At 46.0% G+C, this 24,306-nt stretch overlaps 1 protein-coding gene across 3 annotated transcripts in view; it reads right to left on the reverse strand.

Annotated features, from left to right (window-relative positions):
* The window catches only part of EVL (Enah/Vasp-like), a 147,962-nt gene that overhangs the window by 108,201 nt on the left and 15,455 nt on the right, over positions 1–24,306 (reverse strand). Inside the window, exon 1 of one of the 3 annotated variants that reach the window (XM_036882427.2) lies at positions 15,494–15,605. The exons of 1 other annotated variant lie outside the window; for it this stretch is intronic. Coding sequence is in view for 1 of the 2 variants with exons in the window: in XM_036882424.2 (XP_036738319.1) it covers positions 8,456–8,478 (23 nt within the window). In the remaining variant the exon portion in view is untranslated. Of the gene's footprint in view, positions 1–8,455; positions 8,596–15,493; positions 15,606–24,306 lie in introns of those variants that run through there. One more of the 3 variants, XM_036882424.2, reaches the window with a different exon arrangement.

The following is a 24,306-nucleotide window of genomic DNA, read 5'->3' on the forward strand; positions in this document are numbered from 1 at the left end:
AGGCCAAGATCCAAGCTCTCAGCCGATTAGTCACATCACAGTTGGTTCACTGGCAATAAACACTTCAACAAACAGGATGCTTTCCAAGGACTGATTTATGGCATTCTGAGTCTGAACACTCAGGGAGATGGGGAGCAAGGGCTGCTCCATTCTTAGTGTGTCAGGCCTCTTTCCTGGCACCTATGCACTTTTTAGTCCAGGATGAGGGTCTAATTAAGTGCTTTGTTGCTAAAGGAAGTTAAAGGAATTAATTTATTGAGCTCCTACTATATGTCAGGTATGCCAGCTGTCTTACATGAGTAATCTCCTTTAATCATCACACAAATGCTGCGAGGTATAAGACCCCCATTTTTCAGGCAGGCAAACCAAAACACAAAGAGCTTAAATATCTTGCTCAAGGTAAGAAGACTAGTGGAATCCAAAGTGCCAGCATGGACAAACACCTCGCAGTGTTCCCTTCGGATTCTCCATATTCAGTAAAGGTGAAGAGCATTTATTTACCTCTGCAATGAACTTCACGGTGGAGAAAAGGCACCAGTGATGAGGAAAAGACAAAACAGATTTGGGTTTCCCTGAGAAAAATGAGAGAAACTCTTCTCAGGTTTTATTAGCCCACATGTGGCTGGAGAGCACATGTATCCCCCCCACTCCTGAGTCCTGCACCCTGCCTGCTCCCAGGCCTCAGTTCCTGGGCTCCTCTCAGCAGCTCTTCCCTTTCTTCACATCTACCCAAATCCTATGCATCTCCAAGACTCACTCCAAGGGACACCTCCTCTTCCGTCTCCCTTCACTCTGTACAGCAGAGGCGTTTCCTCCTTGGGCTCCCAGCACCCTGCCTGTGCCCTGGGATGTATCCCGCCTTCTCCTCTGTTCCTTCTGTCTTTGGCTATCCCCACTCCTTGCTTCTGGAGTTGGTTCAGCACCTTTTCAGGACAGAAAGTTCCTGAAGGCAGGACTAAGGGGTACACATATTTGTGTTTTCTACTATGGCTTGTCTTAGATGTTCAGGAAGTGGTTTTTGAATGAACGGTTATCCTAGTAGCAAAAAGGCCCTCCAAGTCCAAGACACTTACAGAGTTTTCAGAACCTACACAGTTTGGAGACACTTTTGCAACAATCTTAAGCAAGAGTCACACAGATCCAGGTTCATCCTGTTTCGACACATACCCCTCCACATAATGAGTCCAGGTAAATTCCTTTCTCTGAGTTTTAACATAAGAGACAACTCTTATGCTAAGCAAAGAGGAATGGGAAATAGAAATGAGGACTGTTTCAGAAGATATGTCAAAGAAATAATCAATCTTCCCAGGTTTTCTTCTGCCTGCTACTTCTATAGCTTTTCTTCTTCCTACCTAATCACAACCTTTAAATAGAACTCGTGCCACATGTCGAATTTACCGAGTATCATAATTCTTCCAAGTGGTAAAGACACCTCAAGACAAATGCTGGGCATAGAAGCCACAGGGCATAAATATGCAAAGAAGTAAAAAGCTAACCTTTTCAAACAACAAGGCTTCTCTCTCACTTACCAACTTCACATTTCCCTGTATGGCCCCGGAAGATGACTGGTTAGCCAGAGACGGGTAAGATTCCTCAAGGGAGGAACAACCTAAGACAGGCACAGTCGCAGGGGGCCATCTGGTGAGAAAATGGGGAGCAGCAGAGGTGAGGCTTAGAACCTCCCCCCTCATGTTCTGAGAGAAATCTTTGGCATACATGGGTGTTTATTGCCCTCATCTAGCTCGGATTAACACATAGTCTACAGGCACACACCTGATCATCTACATTTGCTCTCTTACAACACTAAACTCTGTTTTCTACCTTTATCTTGTATCTACCTACCACTTCAGCATTTTATTAAAAATAATAATAATAGAGAAATGTGGTATCCACATATAAATCAAGTTTAAAAATCAAATGAATATTCATATTTGAACTGACTGTGTATAGTTCATAATGCATGAACAAAACCGAAAGCTTCTGTGATGACTGCCCTTGCACTGTTCACCATGTAACTTATTCACTATGTAAGAATTTGTACTCCATGTAAGAATTTGTTCGTTATGCATCAGAAGATTGGAGACTGACGAAAATTAGGCTTGGGGTGGATTAATGATTGTGCATTGAGTATTGACCCCCCTATACAGAAATTTATTGTGGTTAACAACTATTTGATCAATAAATATGAGAGATGCCCTCACAAAAAAAAAAAAATATATATATATATATATATATATAAACACACTTCCAATTGTAAAATAAATAAGTAACCGGGATGTAATGTATAGCATAAGGAATATAGTCAAAATATTGTAACAACTTGGTATGGTGATACCTGGTACCTAGAATTATCATGTATATAAATGTTGAATCACTGTGTTGTACACCTGAAACTAATGTAATGCAATGCTGTTGTCAACTACCCTTCAATAAAAAAAAAAAAAAAAAAAAAAAAAAGAAATGAGGACTGTTTTAAGAGCAGCATGAGAACCAGTTAAATATTAACTGATTAAGCTTCCACTGAGTCCAAAAAATAAATATATATTAAGTGTTATATATATGTACTACATATTATACACACACAGTATAGCACAATTTTATAATTTATACACTTCCTTCCTATGTCACCCTCAGAGTAGCCCTTTTCCTATAAGTGAAGTATCAAAGCCTAGACACAAAAAGTGACTCACCCCAGGGTCACAGCTTTTAGGTTTACATGTAAGACTGAATGAAGCTGGGTTTTTGGACTCCAGATCCATGACATTGACCCTCTTTGAGTAAATCTCAATAGTAATTGTAACACTTATTTAGTAATAGAGGATAGATTGCTATTTTTAATATATTTGCTTTGCCATCTCAACAGTTACATGCTTCCTGAAAGAACATGATGCTTGTGGCCAGTCAGACACCTAGGGTGGAACTGCCAAGCTTATGAAAATTGCCCGTCCTTCCCCGTCTCCTGCTGTTTTTCTCCCCCTCAGCTCTCGCTGCCCACCCTCTCCAGCGGGTGCTCCTGCCATCACCTATCAGAGCAGCGCTTCCGCAAGCTCACAGGCGCCGGGGCACCAAGAACAGAGTGGCCGCAGCTCCTCACGGTTTGCGTCTTATTTCCTGCAAACTATTTTAATACCTACAGCATCAGTATTGTAGACATTTAATAATCCCTCCTAGAGTTAGTAGTGGTATAAAATGACTAAGATTTGCTCGGGACCTCAAAGAGCTCATACTTTAGGAGGGTGGAAAGCTGTGAAAAAAAAATTGTCATATGATTACACGTAGTCAGTGCTACACAGAGATGGGATGTAAGAGCTGTGGGAACCAGGATCAGCCGGCCTAGTCTGTACTTAGCGGGGGTCCTCTCTTCTTCCAGTCTCTAATTTCCCCTGCAGGAAGAGAGGTGTGCCAAGTGCCAGGCACCACAGCAGGCTCTGGGTCCACAGGAGAGACTGAGAAGGTGTGCTAGCTGGAAGACCTAAAGTCAGTTCCCAGGAAGGCATTCCATGCACAGAACAACTGGGAAGATGGATGGAAGGGAAACTTCTATCCCTTATCTGCTGGGTGACTTCAGGCAAATTACCTAACCTCTCTGAGCCTCTGTTCTCATTTCCTTCATTCATTTAACAAGTATTTACTAGTTACCTGCTATGTGCAAGGTACTAGGGATATAGCAGCGAACAAAGGCAGATGTAAAAAACCCTAGCCTGTGGCACTTACATTCTGAAGGAAGACAAATAATGAACAAACACAAAATTAAAACTGACAGTATGCAGATGGTGACATGTGATCTGATGAAAAGATAAAGCAGAGTCAGGGGAAAGGAGTGCCCACGGCGGGGAGGGGTGTGCTGGCAAGAGAAGTAAGAGAGGTGGGACCCACCGCTGAGCCAAGACCTGCAGGGGACGGGGAGAAGCTGCAACCTGGGGGCCGAGGCCCAGAGGGGGCACCTGGTGGGCTCCAGGCAGCACAGGCCTATGCGGCTCAAGGGAGAGGACGGCAGGAGCTGGAATCCGGGAGAGGACAAGGCCAGGCCCATCAGGCTCTCATCAGCAACACGGGGCTCCATGTGAGGGCTCTGAGCACAGGAGCGACATGATGTGACATTGTATTTTAGAAAGAAAAACAGGTGAAGCACTGAGAATCGGGGAACAAGGCAGACAGGAAGCGTGGTGGCCGGTTACAACGCTACTGTGGCAATTTGGGCACATGGTGGTGGCAGCGTGGACCGGGCTGGCTGTGTGGGGCTGTGAGGATGGCTGAACTTGGCATATTCTGAGGAAGAGCCACAGAGCCTCCCTTGATAGATCAGAGGTGGAGGGGAAAAGAAAGAAAGGGGCCCAAGAAGACTGAGCCACGGGAAGCAAGGCGCTGCCAAGGAAGGAACAGCAGAGTCAGACAAGCTGCCGAGATGCCTGTCAGCCTCCCAGAGGACAACGCCTAGCGAGCGGTTGATACATGGGATTAGAGTATGAGGAGAGGCCTGGATTGGAGGCACACGTTTGGGGTTCATGTCGCCAAGCCTGCCTGTACGGAGGAGTGGAGTGAGGGTTTGCAGCGTGGGCTGGGTGGCCGGCGGGTGGCCCAGAGCAGGTACCTAAAGTCAAGGCCTGTGCCTTCTCCTTCTCTGCCCAGCCTGGTTTCCATCTCTCGTGGACATGAGACTGACTTCCTCACCACAGCAGGACGCTAACTGGGAAGATGAGGGGCTGAGCTGGCTTGGCTCTCGGCACCTGGGTGGGTGGGCTCTCCTGGCTTGCCAACTTTAGGTCTTCCCCATACCTCTCATGTTAGCTCGTTGCAATATTTCAGTGAAAGGGCAAGAAAAGTTACATTTCCCAAGACTAGATGTAATTCTGAATTAATAAAGAACTAGATGGGGTTTTGAACTTCAACCCTTCCATAGCATTTTATTTAAAAGTAAAAAACAGACTCAAAGTAGTAATTCCTTTTTTTTTTAATGTAATGGACACTTTCCAATGGTAGATTGTAAATCTTGGAGTTGGTATACCATATTCTCTCTGGAAATTAACTGGAGTAAGTCAAGTATCAGGAATTCTGAGAAACACTGGTTTTCGATTTGGGTTCCATTCTCACTTGAGTGATTATGGAGCCAAAATTCACATTTAAAACTCTTCGTTCTGGGCATGTTGGGGAACTCGTCCTGGTTCTGGGTCTAGAGGTGGAAGGGAGCTACCCAGCATTCCACAAAGCTGCCTCCGGCAGCGCTCAGGCGCCAGTCTCTGCGGTGTGTGGTAACCGGTAAATGTTTAAACTATCAGTTCTGTGTATTTCTTACCCAAGACTTTTTTTTAAAGGCAAAAACACAAGGGGAAGTATATCTACCACAACAGCCTCTCTGGCATAACAACAGGAAAAAAAAAATACTCTAAGCAGCTGGAAAATGCTGGCTAACCTCTCGAATTCCATGGCCCTCTAGTTTTGAGTGCCAGGCACAGCAAACCGTCACAGTCAGCAGCACGGTCTGGAGTGAGAGCATCTGCAGATTCCTTATGAAATGTGCTCAGAGCTCTCTGGCACTCCAGCACTGGGGCGCTGAGGACAGTTCACATTTTCTCAGGAGATCAGCTGTCAGCTTTTCGACATGCTCTTCTGCCCTAGTGCACCCAGGGGGCACCGTGGCCCCTACATCAGGCCTGCACGGAGGTAGCCAAAAAGCTTGCCTGCTTGTTGTTTTTTTTAAATCCTCATGAAAATGAATTGAGCCAACTGCTTATTAAAGCCTTACTGTGTGTCAACAGTTTTAGGCATGAAGAAAACAAAGAACACAGGATTCACGGAAGCTCTGAAGGAATCCGTAGCCCAGTAGGGATAAGGACATGTCCCTGTGTCCGTATCAAAACCAGATTTCCTTTTTATATTAATGTGGCTTTGTGTTCTCAGGGCAGGGTGTGTGCCTGGAGGAGCATATCCACACGTGAGGCCCACAAACTTGTGTGGAGAGGCTGACAGAGCTGCCCCAAGGTCCTCTCTTCCTTTATATTCATGTAGAAAGAACGCTATAATTTATAAAGCAAGCTTATGTTATCTCATTTAATTCTAACAGCACTACAGATTTTCTTGGCAAGAATTACCATCCCCATTTCTCAGTTGAGAAAATTGAGACTAAGAGAGATCAAGAGATTTGCCAAGTGCACAAAGGTAGGTCTGGGCAGCACCATTTCACAGATCAATTTCTCAGCCCAGGGTCCTCTGCGCTGCCCTGAGGCCTCCCTGGAGGAGGGCAGCTGTAGCCGATACACCACAGGCTAACCCTCCCGTGAGCACTCCTGGCTCTCTTCTAACCGCCTGGACTTGAACTGCTGCTTCTGGCTCCTAATACCTTTTCTACCTGTACCTCCACCCTGCCTTTGCCTCAGAGCTCCCATCTCAACGACAATCTGTTTTTCCCAAGCCGATGGTTCTCAAAGTCTGGTCCCCAGACCTATATATATAGCAGCAATATCAACCGGAAACTTGTTAGATCCTCGAGGCCTACCCCAGACCTATGTGACCCAAGCCCCTGGGAGTAGGGCCAGCAATCTGAGTTTTCACGAGCCTGCAAGTGATTCTACAGCATGCCACAGCTTGAACACCACCTAGTCCCAATCAACTAAGATGCTAAGCATCTCTACAGTGTTTGTGTGGCCCCACCATGATCACGTGCCGCTCCTCTCCACAAACCCTGTGACCAAGGAAGCAAGCCACTTGTCTGGTACATACAGTGGTCCCAAAATACAATCACATCCGGCCATGTGCTTCAGGGCCAGCTTGAGCAGCAGCTTGAACAAGGGTCCCAGACCTCCCTGTGGGCCTACTTTCCATAGATGGCCCTGCTTCCTGGCCTTTAACTCGAACCCCTTCCACCTCATCAGACACAGATCCTGGGGTAGAAGTCCACCACAATGGGAAGAGGCTGGTTGATCCATATCCCTCTTCCCTAATACGAAATGCAGCAAAAGGCTCCAAGCTCTGTTCAAGGCTTACTCCCTCTAGAATAAACGCTAACAATAAAACAGGAATCTCACAACTGTACTTTCTACAATTAAAAAAACTCCACTGTTAACTCTCAAAAGGATTAGACAAGCTAATTTTGAAACTGGGATTAGAACCCAGGACTCCTGAGTCATTCCCTAAGGACCTACCTGCTGTGACACACCAAGCATTAAATAAGTATTTGTTAGTAATCTAATGGAACTACATCATAAAACAGTAAGCACTGGTCACTGTGTAAGGGCACAGGCTCCATGTCACCACAGCATGTTACCACATGGAAATAATATCCTTTTTACAATCCCAGTCCTTTGGAAATAATGCACAGACACACTCTTAAACAAAGGGCAACTTCCTGGACCCAAAGCCCTAAGTTTACAGGAAGGGTAGGGGACAACCTCCATAGCCCTGCTTTCTTTGTGGAAAGCTGATGATTTTCTCATTTACTCCCTTGATTTTGATTAAAAGGTCTCTAGTTCCCTCTTACAAATAATGAAAGGTGCTGATTCCATTATTTTAATGTCTATTGTAGCAACATTTGGAGGGAACAAAAAAGGCCTGTAGTGATATACCTGAGGTTCCTATACCATCATGTCTTTGCCCATTAATATGGTACTTACACTGAGTTCTGAAATACACAGAAATTCCATCTGAGAAATGAGAAGCTGTCAGAGGTTAGAAACAGACACACACATATGTGTTTTCCTCCATATGTTTCAAAAAGGTGGAGATGTGCAGGGGATCGCATAACCCTCCCATTCCGCATCCCTTATTTACATTTCTTAGAAACTATCTCTGTTGGAACATCCCTTCCCACATTCATACACAGAGACTGATTCTCAGAGGAGATGGAGGAAAAAGAAGGAATCAGATTCACAAAAGGCTCTAATTTGGAGCATTAATAATAACAGCAGCTGAAAAGCTTACGAAAGCAAAGAAGGAACCCACTACCGAAATATGATCAGGACACTTCCAGAAAACTACCCGGGCACTAGAGGACAACAATGAGGAAAATCAGAGCCAAAATCAAATTTCAACTAAGCAGACAGACTTGCAGAATCGTTCATGTGCACTGCTACAATTACCGTTTTAAAAGAGCTGTAGACTCCATGAGTTTGACAGAAGAAGAAAAACAAACGATAGGAGAGACTCATTCTGGATACACAGTTGCTGTTCTGTATTCCTAACTCTATAGCAGCTACTGCAGTTCCAGGGAGGCACAAGATGGGGTCCCGGGCAAATTTACCCCCCATCAAAGCAATTACTCCTGTTGCACTAGTCACGCAGTGAACACCCCTGACCTGCAGCCCTCCACACCTGCCACCTCAGGACCAGGATAAACCCCACCGGATGCAGAAAAGACCTCTTTTTTGTGAGAGCCAGCCAGAGCCTAAGCTGTCATTACACAGCAAAAACCCAGCGAGAACAAAACCCAGCGACAGACTGATACAGAAAACCCTGAACGTACCTGAATTCTTCAGATGCAAACATGACCTAGTCAGAGACAATTTCCTTAGATTGTCTGGTAGCCTTTTTGGTTCGGAGGACAACCATTTAGTCAGTTAGATGGTGCAAAGTGCAGAAAAAGGAGGCGGGGTTTCCACACCCCCCAGTCTTTTGAAGTAAAAGGCTTTCTGCAGATAGGGGCCTGCAGCCTCCTGCTCCGCCAGCTGCTGACAAGCGGCAGCTAACAGGGGAGGCAGCTAGAAAACCATGTGATCATTCCAGCAAGTCTGATTAATGCAGTGTATGCTTAGGCTCCAGGCTGGAAGCTGGATTCGTCCAGAGAAGTAAGTTGAACCCTGGGCACATCTGGGATTGCATATGCATGCCAACCCCCCAAAACCAGAATTTTGCAGGTTGGGGAGTTGGGGAGTGGGAGGCCAAGGCTTAAACGAATGAGAATGCGGCCTGTTCTGCTGTGGCCAGCCTGATTACCTTATCTTCCTGTGGTTAGTGCTGCTATAACAAACAGGTATGGCCAGTGTGGTCAGTGGACATGGTGCAGAAGGGTACCTGGCTACATTTTACCAAAAACTCCTCAGAGTCCTCTATTTTACCATTCTACTACCAAACATTATTTTAGCACAAATGCATAAATTGCTTCAGAATCACAAAAGTCACATTTTATGCCCACCACTCTACTATGAACAACAAACATGACCTTGTAGGTCAACTGTGATAAGAGATTTCATTTATTTATTGAGTGTCTAGTATGTATCAGGCTCTTATCACTTCATTGAGGTACAAAAATTACTGTAATGATTCCAGAACGGAAGTTAAGAAAAAAGAAATGAGATGTCAGCCAAAGAAAAGAAATGTTTACCAATTTATAAAGCCCAAGCTGGTAAGAGTTGGCTGTATTCTGCAACTTGCCATTAAGGATTTGGATGGAAAATCTTTATAAAATAAGGGAGACAGATCTCAAATAAAAACCTGTGAGTCACTCTCGCCTTTTTTCCACCCATGCACCACAAATGTACCAGTCACTAATTCTGACTCCCCCTCCAAGAGGTCCTTTGGGTCTGGCCCTTATCCAGCGCCCACGCCCACTGCTTGGCTTGCACTATCAGCAGTTCTCAGTCTCCTGCATTAGTGACTGGCCTTCCTCATTCTGTCCCTTCTCTAAAAATCTGCGAGAGGCATTTTTCTAAACCTGATTTTAAGCGCCCCTCACCCATTCCATTTTAGCCCTGCATTAGTTCCTCAGTACCCAGAGGATGATGTAAAAATGCCTCTGCCCAGCATACAGTCTTATTTCTCCAACTTCATTCCATTACAACTCTTCACAAACCCCAAAATTCACCCAGACATTCCTCGTTCCCAAAATATACCAAGACTCCTTTCTTTGGTCCATAGCCACCTGGCCCAGATCATCCCTCACTCCCTGGGCAGCCTACAGCCTCCTGTATGGCCTGCACTGGTCCCTAGGCTGCTCTGTCCCCAGCGGCCTGCACTACCCCAGGACAGTTAGCTGCTCTCTCTGCTGCCAACTGCACCACCAGCCAGCCTTCTGCCTGCCTCAGGCATCTCTGAGGCCCACAGGGCTGGGGCTCAGAGATTAATTTCTGCATTCCCTGGGCCTCATACAGAGCTTGACAAAGAGGAGTTACTCAGTAAAGATTTGCGAATGAATCTCCTTTTGCCTCAGCTTTCTGTCAGGGAGGAAAGTGATCTAGTACTTGTATTCACACTAGTGCTCTGGGATGACCCCCCCCCTTTCTAGTCATCTCTATCTTGAGGAGAAGTGAGATTCCAGAGCCTGACTCAAAGAAATTAAGTGATAATGGCCCACTGAGGCAGACTGATTAACGAGGAAGGTATTTTGGGGACTCCTTGGTCCCTCAAACCATGTAGCCATTATCAACTAAGCTGATCCAGAATGCCTTCCACAATATTCCTAGTAAGTCTCTGCCTGAAACCCTCCACGGACGGCAGCTTCTTGGCAGAATCATGATAACAGAAATCATGAGAGATTCAGAGTCAGTAAATAACCCAAGTTTAAGTACCAGATCTGCCACTTAATCTGATCACAGGCAAGTGACTTAAGTTCTCAGTGCCTTGGATTCCCCATAATGGTGAGGGTCCCGCTCTCCCAGGACGGCCAAGGATGCACCAGGGGGAACTAGTGGAGCTGTGGGAGTCCTCTATCAAGTAGGTAAGGGTATCGAGACATTCCTCTCCATCTTCCTTGCTCACCAGGCAGTTTCCCCTCACAGTGCTGTGCCTAGACAGCTCTTCTTCACAGCGAGGCTGCCTCCACACTGACATGTTCTGCCTGTTTGTCGGTGGCTCACTGAATTTCTCTTCTGTATCAGGGGCAAGGTATTCCTGTCCTATGATTCTCAGGACAAGGGCTGTGTGTGTGTACACACTTATATATAGTATTTATGGGTATATGTACCAAATCACTGCCCTAAATCTTTCTAAATTAAAACAAAAGCAAAAGAGATTACCTATGCCTTAGGAAGAGCAATTTACCCACACCCAGTACAATTACAGGATGCTTTTATTTATTAAGCTACCTGATTATAGTCACAGACGGATGGGAAGATGCAAGCTTCTCCAGGGAAAGAGGGTTTCAGGGCACCCCACCACCAGTCCTTCTTGGCTTCAAGGACAGGGCTAGCAGATGCAGACACTCAGCCACTTCTGACTGATGGATGTGTTCATCTGAAGGTCAGAACCTCCATTCCTGGCGCTCTCTGCAAGGTATGACAAAGAGCAGCAGTGTCCTAACACCAAGACACCTGGCCTGCTGGGAAGTGGCCTGATGGACGTTAGCCTGGTCACAGGCGGGCCCAGGGTGCAGGCTCAGTAGGACACAAAATCTCTGGACTTCATGTCTGTTTTCCACCAGGAACTCAAGAATTTCTTGGAGAGCTGCTCATACCTTTCAGGGCAATTCATAAGGTTCTAGTGGGGAGCAGAGTTGATAAAAATAGTGAAAAATCACCAAATCCCAGGACCAAGTGTATTTTAGACATAATTCTATGAGATTCCTCAATTTATTAGTAAGGAAACAGAGGCCAAAGAGGTTAAGTAACTTGCCCAAGGTCATATTGCTGTGGTGTGGCAGAGCAATGACTTGGACCCAGGTTGGTTTAATGCCAACATTTTTAACCCCTGAGCCTTCTCAGGGTCCCAAGACCAACAAGCCAACTGCATTGGCTGCCTCCAGAAGAGCACTCTTTCAAAAGACTGTCAGGCAGCAGTGGCCCTGAGCCGGAGCTAGGATACGGTGACCCTCTGGAGTTCTTTTATCCAGCTGGTCCTGGGCAATCCCCAGATTTCCTGGCTGGCTAGAGACCGCTAAGGGCTGCAAACAATGCCTCAGCTGCCCCAGGAAGTAAGGGGTAGAAACCTGAGTTGACCTGGCCTGGGGACCAGACTGGGAATGGAGTCTCTTCAAGGGCTAGGCACTCCCACTTGATAACTGGGAACACTGAATAGGGGTGCTTGACTCCTGACAGCTCCACTCCTTTCTGGAATAGGCCCAAAAGGCACTTCTGTGACCACACAATGTTTAAAAACCAAAAGGTCATCTCAGGTCACCTACCAATGACTCAAGGCTCAGATACAGCAGGTTCCTACCCTAGGACTTACCCAGAACATGAAGGAATAGGCAAATAGTAATTTTTTAGCCTTTAGTTTTTTAAACTATCACTAACATGAGACATTAAACTGTTATGAACAAGAAACAGAGAAGCAGACGGTTCTGGCTGCAGAGGGAGTGGAAGAGCCCTGAGTGCCCGCAGCCAGACTCTCCCTCCTCTAGTCTGGCATCACCTGGCCTACTCGACTGGCAGCCCCATCAGGGGTGACATTCCAGGAGGCCCCTCAAGCTCACGTTATCACACTCACTCTGGTGAATCTGGACTCACCCCTTTTTCCAGCCTTATCCCAAGAACAAAAGCCTCCTGACTGGGCCTGGCTGTTGGCAGAACAATGTCCTACTGCAGCTACTCGACTTGCAGGCTGCCCAGGTTTCTTCAGGGGAACAATTATGGAATACTGAGTAAAAGCGTGTCATTAACACGTGGTGACCCCAGGCCCCTGGCATTTTGGGAAGTCTAGGGAAGAGGACTTTTGAAACCAGTGTGCTTAGCTAACATGCCTTTACTTAGCAAGCAACCTGATGTTCCCCCTGAAAGGGTCAACTTCCAGGAACGTGAACTTAAGGCTGTTGTACTGAATCCCCATCACAGCTCCATGGGAGATGGACAGTCGAGAGTTCAGAGCCCTGTGGGTTTGAGTCGTACAACGTGAGTCTCCTCCCCGTGTCTTTAGGTGGTAGGCATGCGGCCATGGTGTATGGGCAGCAAAATAAGACTGAGCATCTGAACAGGGTCTAGGGCTCCAATCAAGAGACACAAGAACGCACTTGGTCACGCAGGAAGGATCATCCGCGACTGTCCCGCACGAACCTAATGGGAGGCGGTGTCAGCGGGCAGCGGTTACTCTGAAAATGCGAGGCTCTTCTCGTGGCCCAGCCACGGGTTGTTGCAGTAAGCATGGGGCTGGTGGCCACTAGAGCATGGACGCTCTGCATCCCTGCCTCCCGCACAGTCACCTACTCTGGCACCTTCTGGGTAAAAGCCCACAAGTCTTTTTCACCACCTGCAGAGTGAAGTCTCAGATCCCCAGCCGGCATTCCTCCAGCGCAGGCCTGGGGGTCCCTTCACAGCCCCACACGCTCACTCATGCCGCCTCCTCTGCAGCCCCCTCGCTCCCCTGTCCACAGCGCTTCCCGCCTCCTCACCACACATGGTTATGGAAAGTGTGGCTCTGAACCCGGTTCCCCTGCCCCAAGCCTGGGCAAATTCTTACCAGCCCAAGCCTCAGTCTCCTCATCTTCAAATGGGGACATGCACATCTACATGGGAGCTGCTGAGGTGAGCGAGCTCCTGGCACACACTAACCACAATCCCTGGTGGATGACAGTGATGCATAGGCTTCAAACCCCCACGGAAATCCCCTTCTGACCAAAGTCAGCCCATGGTGATCTCTAAAACTCCGAACTCCTATCCACAGCTGTTTAAAATCTCACCGAGCGTCTTGTGCTGGGGAGCAGGCTTTGTCCAGCACGCCGCAGGCCTCTACCCAGAGGAGAGGCCCTGGGACTGGGCCCGAGGGGCTGGCAAGAGAAGACCCGAGGAGTGCAGCTCCCCCTAACCACCACCACAAACAGTCCAAGTGAGAGCAGCAGGCTTGCTGTGCAAACACAGCTTTAAGAGAATTCTGTTTTAATTTTGGGCCACCATCCCCCAATTCTGCTATTCTGAAGTTGTGGGGCACCCAACAGCAGTGACCTTTGTTTTCAGTCCTTTTTACACCTTCATGAGGGACAGCACATTCCTAGGCACACAGTAGGTCTCCGGTCAAAAACTTTTTGAACTCACTGAACATGCTTTTCCCCAACTGAATAAACCCCTCCAAAAACTTGAAACCCAAAAAAACCCCTCCTGAACCAGTAAGAAATATGAGTCCTACACTCTCAACTAATTCCTCCCCCAAATTACATAATTCGACTGAACTTCTACAGTGACCTTTAACTGTAAAATGAAAGGATTAAGTAAAGCCATCCCTTACCTCCTTTTTTGAAAATTCCATTTAAACTAAAAGCTACCCCCCAAAAGCATTCTACCATGAGGCCAATACAATTACAATATGCTTTTTAGTCTACCACTACTCAAAAGTAGGAGTTTATTGGTAATTATTTCTTCATTATTGTTTACATCAACCTCTCTCAGCAAATAAGCACTCTACATATCTGTGTTGGGGCATCAGAATCTATCCTTGCATTGTGTGTGTGTGAGATGCCATTCTAGGGGCTTGCAGACAGAGTGGTCAGCTAAAGCCCCAAGCTCCCAAGTGCTTGCCTCCTAATGAAGGAAGTCAGGGAATGAAAAAGGGAAAGATTACAAAATGAGGGGATGCGCCAGAGACTGGGTGACTGAGACTAGAAGAGGTGACAGGATAGACAGGTCCTTCTCAGGTGGTGACAGCTAAGCTGAGATTTGACTGGCAGGCAGGGGACAGCTGGGAAGATGTCAGGGCAGACCACTACAGGCAGAGGAAGAGCTGCAAAGAGGCCCAAGGGGGAGGAAGGTCGTTTCCGCATCAGGGAGAAGTGAGGAAGGGAGCAGAGGTGTAAGGCCACCGCAGAGTTTTAGGTGAGGGAATGACATGACCTGATTTTAATTTTTAGAAGAAAAGTGAAGTGGGAGACCACTCAGAAGCTGCCCCAGCAGTCCAGGTGAGAGATGAGCGGGCTGGGGCTGGGGTGGGTGGTGGCAGAAGGTGACGAATTTTAGGTAAGTTTTAGTGACAGCCTTTCTCACAACTCAGTGGTTCTCAGATCACTAATGAGGCAGAGTGAAGATGGAAAATATCTGAACAGAAATACTAAGGACAAACCAGGACCGTGAGGCACAGAAGCAGAGGAGGCTCCATGAGAGGAAGGCCCTTGTGTCCTCTTTGCCTCTCGGTCCCAGGGCCTGGCACCTGGAAGTACTCAATAAATGTCTGTTGAATTAATGAGTCAGCAGTTGGTAGAATTAGATTTCATAAAAAGATGAAATTGGAATAAGTCAGCGGTCCTCTTTCTGGTGTATCAAATAAAAGGGCAGATTATCCTTTTGAATGAACAAGTGCAGCTGCTCCAATGTCACCCAGATAGGCAGAAATTCGCCATGAAAATCTTACCAGGAATAGAGGGAGAGCCAGTAAGATAAAAGCATGTAAAGCAAATTCATATGTAAAAGTAAGAAATACTTACTGGTGCCCACTGTGTGCCCAGCACAGCCCTATCCCTGGGAGGGGCAGGGGTGAAAAGAGATGCCCATATGCTCCAGACCTTGCCAACAGTTAGGAACAGACCACACACACTCAAAAACTGAAAATATGAGTCAGCGTTGTTAATGAACATGAACGGTAAATGAAACTGTGGCTCAGGTTTCACACTCTGTTAACACTAGTGTTTTTGCTCCCCATGTCAACTCACTGTTCTTATCAAGAGCCTCTTGAATCTTGGTTCCATCATGCAGTTGCCCAGGAGCGAGAAGTGTGAACAGCTGGGCTGTGGTCCAGGCTCCACTCCTCACCAGCTCAGTGCCCTTTGCCAAGTCACTTTGCTACCTATAAAATGTGGATGATAATTTCTGCCTGCTCCCTCACAAAGAAATCATGAGCCAAACATAATAGTAGGTGTGCCAGTGTTTTGTAAATTATAATTGCTAGATAAATAAAGAATAGTACTTTTATTTTATTTTTTTATTTTTGTTTTGTTTTTTAATTTTTTTATTAAGGTATCATTGATACACACTCTTATGAAGGTTTCACATGGAAAATATTGTGGTTACTACATTCACCCATATTATCAAGTCCCCCCCACATCCTGTTGAAATCACTGTCCATCAGTGTAGTAAGATGCCACAGAGTCACTACTTGTCTTCTCTGTGTTACACTCCCTTCCCCGTGACCCCCCCTACACCATGTGTACTAATCACCATGCCCCTCAATCCCCTTCTCACTCCCTCCCCATCCAAACTGCCCCACCTCTCCACTTTGTTAACCTCAAGTCCCTTCTTGGAGTCTGTGAGTCTGCTGCTGTTTTGTTCCTTCAGTTTTGCTTTGTTGTTATACTCCACAAATGAGGGAAATCATTTAGCATTTGTCTTTCTTCATCTGGTTTTGTTTCACTGAGCATAATACCCTCCAGCTCCATCCACATTGCTGCAAATGGGTAGTATTTGTTTTCTTCTTATGGCTGAATAGTATTCCACTGTGTATATGTACCACATCTTTATCCATTCATCTACTGATGGACACTTATGTTGCTTCCATTATCTTGGCTATTGTAAATAATGCTGTGATAAACATAGGGGTGCATATGTCTTTTTGAATCTGCGAACTTGTATTCTTTGGGTAAATTCCTAGGAGTGGAATTCCTGGGTCAAATGGTTCTATTTTTAGGTTTCTGAGGAACCTTCATATTGCTTTCCACAATTGATGAACTAATTTACATTCCCACCAGCAGTGTAGGAGGGTTCCCCTTTCTATGCATCCTCACCAACATTGGTTGTACCTAGTCTTTTGGATGTTGGCCATCCTAACTGGTTTGAGGTTATATCTCATTATGGTTTTAATTTGCATTTTCTTGATAATTAGCAATGTGGAGCATCTTTCATGTTCCTGTTGGCCATCTGAATTTCTTCTTTGGAGAACTGTCTGCTCATATCCAAGAATAGTACTTTTTTAATGACAAAAGATATGATCATTTCCTACTTTGTGCCACCTTAGATCTTGATAAGGCAGGAACTGTATGTATTCATCATGTGGTCATATAATTAGATGATTCATACAGGTCAGTTACTATCCAAGGGACCATGATAAAGATGGAAGATAAGCACTCGTAATTGCGGGAATTCAGGGCTAAAAGGACCTCGAAGACAAATTAGCCAAACCCCACTCCTGGGTAACAGCCTAGCCATGTAAGATGCTTACCTCCTCAATATACAATTACTCTGTCAAAGTATAATTTTTGAGAAGCTAAAAGTGTGACTCTCATGCAAATAAGCAGTATGCATATATCAGGATTGATTTAACTCAACAATGAGGGAACCAGCAGGATGGCAAAGCTGGTTCAAATGGAATACAAGAAACACACACACACACACACACACACACACACACACACACACACACAGCCAGTGGGAAGACAGAATGCTGTAATAACCTTGCAAAGCTAGACACAGAACGGGATAATGTCCTACAGGGCAATTAAACCATAACCTATGAGGTTATCTTTTCTACTCAACAAAAATCATTTCAATCTCTACTGGACAAAATTCATTTGTAACTTACCCATTTTCCACAAGTTTACATCTAACTCTATAATCTCCAGGATGTCCAGATATCCCCCAGGGTGGCCTTGCTCAACAATGCTCCTGAATGATACTGAAAGGGCACAAATGATCCTTTCTTTTCTTCAAGTTTTATATAATCTTCCTAATACATCTTTAAAATACCTAAACAGAGCTTATTGTCCATTCCAGTGAGCTGGTTGACAAGTTCTTTCTTATTTGGTCCATTTTTGCTTCTACCTCATTTACATTTTCTTAATTTGTGAAAATCCTTCAAATGAACTCACTTCTAAATTATTGCTTAGTCTTCTTAGGCCAAATTTGGGGGCCCTATTTTGCAGAACTTTCAGCTTTCTGTGCTTCTCTGAATTCTCTCCATCACTCACTGTGGGTCTCGTGAAGACAAAAAGGGAGTATCTTATTCATAGGCGCTGATTCACAGAGCCCCTCCCCCAAGCTCTCGCTATTCTGAAGCAGTTACCATAATTAACTCTAATTCCCTAACTTCACAAACCCACCCCTACCATCCCTTTCTTTCCAATATAACAGTTTATAAGTCACAAACCAAACCCCTACAGAGACACATAAGCCCAACCCACACCAACTGGCACAATAATATTAAGTCAAAATAGTTGAACCAATCAGAGAATGTCTTGTTCATATCTGTATCTTCCACAGAGGCTAGGAAATTAGAACGAATAAACAAACAAATTAATTAAATGTTCTAAAGAACAGGAGAATGATCGGATTCCAAAGGCTCTGGCATGCTAAGTGTCTTTCAAGGAGCTAAGTGAGGAGGGGAATTTCTGGGAATGAGTCCAGGGGCACCCTCAGAAATGGAGACTGTTAAGGCTGTGGTATAACAAACCACCACAGACTGGTGGCTTATAAACATTTACTTCTCGCAGTTCTGGAGGCTGGAAATCCAAGATCAGGGTGCCAGCATGGTCAGGTGGGGGTCCTCCTCCAGGTTACAGACTTCTTGTGTCCTTACACGGGAGAGGCCTGTGGGGTTCTTTTATAGGGCACTAATCCCATTCATGGGGGCTCCATACTCAGGACCTAATCAGCTCCCAAAATCACAACATCGTATTAGGGGTCAGGATTCCAACATGGGAATTCTGGGAGGACACAAACATTCAGACCATAGTAGAGACCAAATGAACGAACATGGTGGGAATTTCTAGCACTTGCTGGCAAGGTAAGGAGAAGGTATTTCATTCTGAAAGTAGGGAAGTGAAGGACGGGCCTAAATATGTCCACCTAAACCCAGCCTATACAAGGCTGAAGACACCTACGCTGCCTCAGACAGTAGCCCTCCCTGTGTTTTGAACAGCCAAGGTTGGAGCCTGGGCACCAATCCTCTTCCCAATCCACAAGCACTAAAATGAAAACGGTCATTTAACACGTGTTCTGTCTGGACAAGGCATTAAAGGGAGGCAGAGGTAATGATGAAGAAATCACATGAATATCTATATGCCTCAGAGAGCTGTAATTTGAGAAGTCCTGCTTTCGATAATACATTTAGATAAATGTATTTTGTTCCCTCAAAAATCTAGTTTTTCTTTCTACATTTTATTTCTGATAATCAGGCTTTCTCTATTTTCTACTAAAATGTATGAGGTGGTGTCTTTAGTCCAAGTAGCACTGCTTCTGTGTTTCCAAAGGAGTTCCATCTGCCTGAGGCTTGCAGTGGCGTTTATATTCCTTCTTACAAAAGCTCTGACACCCAGCCTATGCTTAAATTAATAGGTATGAGGACAAACTGATTAGGACCTTCCCGTGGATTGCCAATGCCGTGCTGGGATTTGTTAGATAGTAAATTTGGAATTGCAGTTCTTTTCTAAAAGATGTATCCACACTAACAACAAAACAAAACGAGAGCACCTGACCATCTTCTAAGCTTCATTCCCCAACCATTCATCCCTCCTATGAGCCTATCTTCCTTGGACCCCACAGCAAATACTGAATAAAAGGAAAGAAAAGGGGAGGGAGGGGCTCAGGCACTGGATGAGCCAAACCTTGAGAACTGTCATCCTATATTCTGAGAACGTGGAATTGGAAGGGTTTCATGGGGTGCACTAATGTGGTAATGACCTCTGATCTCATTTTGACCAGAGAAAAAACACAGCACCTTGCCTAGGGTCACACAACTACTGCAGAGATGGACTGAAAACCGAAGTCCCTGATTTTGGATTTAAGCACTTTCCTTTACACCAGTGGCTCTCAAAGGGGGGGTCCCTCACCTGCGCTCTCAGCATCACCTGGTGCTCGCCAAAGATGAAAATTCCCAGCCCCCTCCCCAGACTGACAGAATCATAGACTTTGGGAGGGTGGGAGGAGCCCAAGCAACCTGTGCCTTAATAAGCTCTCCAAGGGATTCGGACATATGCTCAAGTTTGAGAACCACTGACGGCTCTAATACCAGCAATTCTCAACTGGGGGTGATTCTGCCGCCTGACAATTGGCACGATCTGGAGACATTATTAGCTGTCACAACTGGGGAAGAGGGGCTGCTACTGGTGGGTAGGGCTAGGATGCTGCTAATAAACATCCCACAGTGCACAGGGCAGCCCCCCAGCAAAGAATTACCTGGCCCAGGGGCAAGGGGCCAAGGTGGAGAAGCGCTGTGCTCTGCCTACGGGGGGACGGGGATGGGAGCTGGCAGTGCTGCTCTCTCTCAAGGGTCCATTCCTTTTATTGGCGGTTTAGTTCGCTTTCCTAAATGTATCCTCTCAAGCTGTGCTTCCCACCTGCTGTGCCTCCACCAGGTAAGGGGGGCTGGCACCTGGCTGTCTCGGCTACCTTCCGCCACAAGCAGCTACATCCAAGTCCCGAATGCGGTGCATGTGATGCGAGGGAAGATGACAGATCAGCACTGATCATGGAAACAAGTCAGAGTGACTTCCCATTTCTGGTCATGGTGAACTGAGTCTTCTAAGTCAACCCTCCTGGGGAAAACAACCAAAAAGCCAGTAAAAACAGCTAAAAAACAGACAAACAACACTTCTAAAGGCATCAAATTGCTGTCAAGATAGTAAGGAATTCCTAGGCTAAAAATGAAGAGGAAAGAAAGGGTCTGAAAAGGAAAATGAGCTTAGAAGCCCCTTCTGCCCTGAGAGCCTTTGTTGATCCCAGAAAATACAACTTTCACGCTGACACCATCATGGGGCAAGAGTCACTCTCCCAAGGTGACACCTCTTCACAGGGAGCTGCGGGGTCTACAGACATCCCCCCAGAAGTGTCCCATGGCACCTCACAAGTGGAAGTCCTATGGTCTCCCCCACAAAAGCCGACATGGAGCAGTAATTCTGTCCCAGCACCTGCCACCTACTTTACATGTGCCAGTTAATTTAGCCCCGGGGAGGGCAGGGAGCTGGATTCTATTCTCTTTCCCATTTTAAAGATGGGAACCCCAGGAACAGAGCAATGGAATAATTTGCCCAAGATTACATAGCTCCAAGGGGCCTGGCTGATCACAGCCAAAAAGGCCGCCTGACTCTGGAGGTTGTCCTCGTCCCCACGATAGCACAAGTGAAGCCCAGAAGGCGTTGACTCCTACATGACTCAAAATGACAAAACACTGGAGAGAAACTACATATCCACCAACAAGGGACTGGGCAAATAGAGTACAGTATATACAGAGTCCTCATAAACCCAGGCCTACATGAACCGCACACATGTTGCTACTGTTGCATAAAAATTTACAGAGGATTGTTACAAATTACGAATTTTTGTTGTACAATGAACACCTTCACAAATCAAAAAAGCAAGTTCTAGAAAAGCATATATGGCATATTCTCACTTATGCACTATCGTAGGAGTGCAATACAGCGCAGGAGTCACAAGCTTGTCTTTAGATTCAGAGAACTTTCTAGTACTTGACCTGGGCAAATACTTCATGGTTTTACACATCAGTTTCCTTCTTAGTAAAATGGGGTGATTATTATTATACCACAGGGTTTTGGTGAGAATCAAATGATATAATGCACGTGGAGCTGCTCAGGCTAGGGCCACTACAGAATAGCTCATAAACATAGTTGTCCCATTATTATTATGTTTTTGTGTGCATATATGTATATATGTACATAAAGAGATGTTTGGAAGCTTGTTAGCCAACATGCTAACAACTGCTTATTTCCAGAAGATTGAATCCCCTAGTTATTGGCACATTATTTTTTTTGTACTTCTCTGTATTGCTCATTTTTTACAATGAACAGGTATTATTTTTATAAAAACAACAGCTCCATTTTTTTTTTTACATCCAGCATGCAGATAATTGTATAATATGAACATACTGTATCCCGAGAGCATTAATGACAGGCAATATCTCAAATTAGAGACCCACAGGTAATAGAGCAGGGGAGCATGAGCTCGTGGGCCTGGAGTGCGCCAGGCGTGTGATAAGCATGTGCTGAACGGGTGAGGTGGTGAGGGACCTGGGAGGCAATGTAGCACAGCCATGCTGAGCCAAACGCAGCTGGATATGAGTACCAGCTATGTCGCTTCCTAGCTGTTACCCTTGAACAGTTCATTTTTAACTCCTCTGATCTTCTGTTTCCTCATCCATAAAATGGGACTGCACCAATTTGTAAGGCTGTTATATGGATTCCCTTAGCCAGTAAACATAAAAGCAGTTGGCACTTGGCAGAAGTTCAGTAAAAGCTACTTCTTTCCCAGGCTTAAAGACACACTGTGACACAGCACAAATTGTTTCTCTGAGCTGCAGTCTTCTCAGCTATGAGAATAACATTGTCCTGGCTCTTGGGATCCTGTGACAGTTACATAAAAGCTTTTTGGAGAGTACAAATGGGAAAACTTACTACGATTATTATGTGAGTTTCTTGCATCAGTTTATTTTAGAGCCTCCTGGCTCCAAAAAACGAAACCTAGATAGCCTTTAAAATCTGACAAACATGCAATTTCATTAATTAGTAATAATTTACTGACCATCATGGGCTTTCCTGGAATAGCCTAATTCCTGTCCACCTGGAAATTAAAGTCTGCCTTGATCAGACTAGAGTCATGGCCTCCCAGGAAGCCCGGGCCCGGGCTGAGCCTGCTGTCCGGGCACACAACAAGCACAGATGGGCGCGCCGACCTGCGCCCCAATGGCAGCTCTGCTCTCGGGGACAACGACGGGAACTCTGTCCCCTTCCCACTGCTCACGGGCAATGTCACCCTATCTGAGGCACCACCAGATGAGCCTTCCCCAACTGGCACTCCCCTGTTCTCCCTGGGCAGCACGGTAATGATCGTCTACAATGGCAGGAGGGCTGGGATGAGATCCCCATGTTAGAGAGGAAACTAGGGATCCAAGAGGGAATCCCTGGGAAGCTGAGGAGTGACGGCAGGGAAAGCCGCCCTCAGCCCTGCCTCCTGTGAGCCCGAGGCTGACCGGCGGGAGCAAAGCAGGGCTTGGAATTGGCTTACATCAGGATCACGCCTCCCTAATGAGCAGCACAACAGAGGGAAGGAGGCACTGGCATTTGTGGCCACATGGGACTAAGTCTGCTCTAATCCCAGACGTCCAGCTCCCCGAGCAGGTCTGTCCTCCTGAGTCAGGAAGATCCCAGAACCACAGCGGAAGGGCCCCGGACAGCATCCAGTTCAAACCTCTGCCTCTCATATGTAGCCGGTGGGCAATGGTGAGGCTTCGAGGAGCGAAAGGATTCACCAAGATCACCGGGGAGCAGGGGGCACAGCCAGGCCCAGACCCTAACTCACCTGCATCCATGCCCAGCGCTCTCCTCTCCCCCTGCCTCAGATGGCCCCCAATGTCGGCAACGCCCATCCCCACCCCACACCGCTCCCTGTCCTAATCCTTCCTCTCCCAGAATCACAGCCATGCATCCTGGTCAATGGATACTGAGCAGGTACCACAAGCCCAGCTGCCGCAGTAAAACAGCCCAACCTTTACTGCATCTAGGATGAGCCCACATGCTGATTAATACGGACAGGACAGCCATCACCCTGCCCTTTAGGGGTGACAAAAGAAACTGAATTGTGACAGCTGGACATTTACGTGATTCTTCCAGCTTAACTCCCTCAAAGCTTGAAACTCATAATGAGAAGTCAGACATCTACCTACCCTACAAGAAATGCCAAAGGAGTTACATCGAGGCAAACAGTTATGTTTACGAGTGATTTAAAAATGAATGGGATACCCAGAAGGAGAATACAGAATACAAACTGACAGCTCAGGCTGCAGATTAAACAGCGTCCAGAGCTCCCGTGCTACAAACTTGGGGCAGCACAGTGCTGTGATCCCAAGCTTGGGACCTGCTGGGGCCCCTGCTTTCCAGACAAAGGGCAAGTCACTCGCTTCTCTGTGCTCAGGAACACATAGAGTAGTAACAGACCCCACCTTCTGGGGTTACTGCAAAGATTAATGAGACAGTGTATGTCAAGTGGTTAGAACAGTGCCTGGCATGTGAAAAATCCTCAATACAAGTTATTTTTGTTATTATTATTATTACTAAGTACATTAATTAGGAAGTACATTAATCCAGACCTGCCTACCAAGCTGCACTTTTGAACTAGACTTCACAGCTTATTATTACACTTTCACAAAACACAGAAAGGGGTCCACTATTCCCCAGAGAAAGCTGGCTTCAAAAGAGAGGGCAGGGGAGAAAACTCGCTTTTATTCTTCAGGAAGTTTTCTGAGCTTTGCTGACCTCACACATGCCATAGATGTTTTTTCACAGTTAAAGCATTTATTCAAGCACTGTTCTTGTGAAAGTTTCAGGGATAAGACACATTTACTTAGTTATCACTTCCCAGGCAAATAACCAATCTCAGTGGGAGAGAGGCACAGAGAGGCACCCCTTACCCATATTTTCCTGATTCTTACAATTCCCTCACACCTCTGCCACGAGTCCTCGACGATCAAGATGAGATCCAAAATGCCTGCTTTGAGTGAAGCCATTAGCAACAGAGGCAGAAGAGA

This window comes from Manis pentadactyla, chromosome 11 (assembly GCF_030020395.1).
Source record: "Manis pentadactyla isolate mManPen7 chromosome 11, mManPen7.hap1, whole genome shotgun sequence".
NCBI lineage: Eukaryota > Metazoa > Chordata > Mammalia > Pholidota > Manidae > Manis > Manis pentadactyla.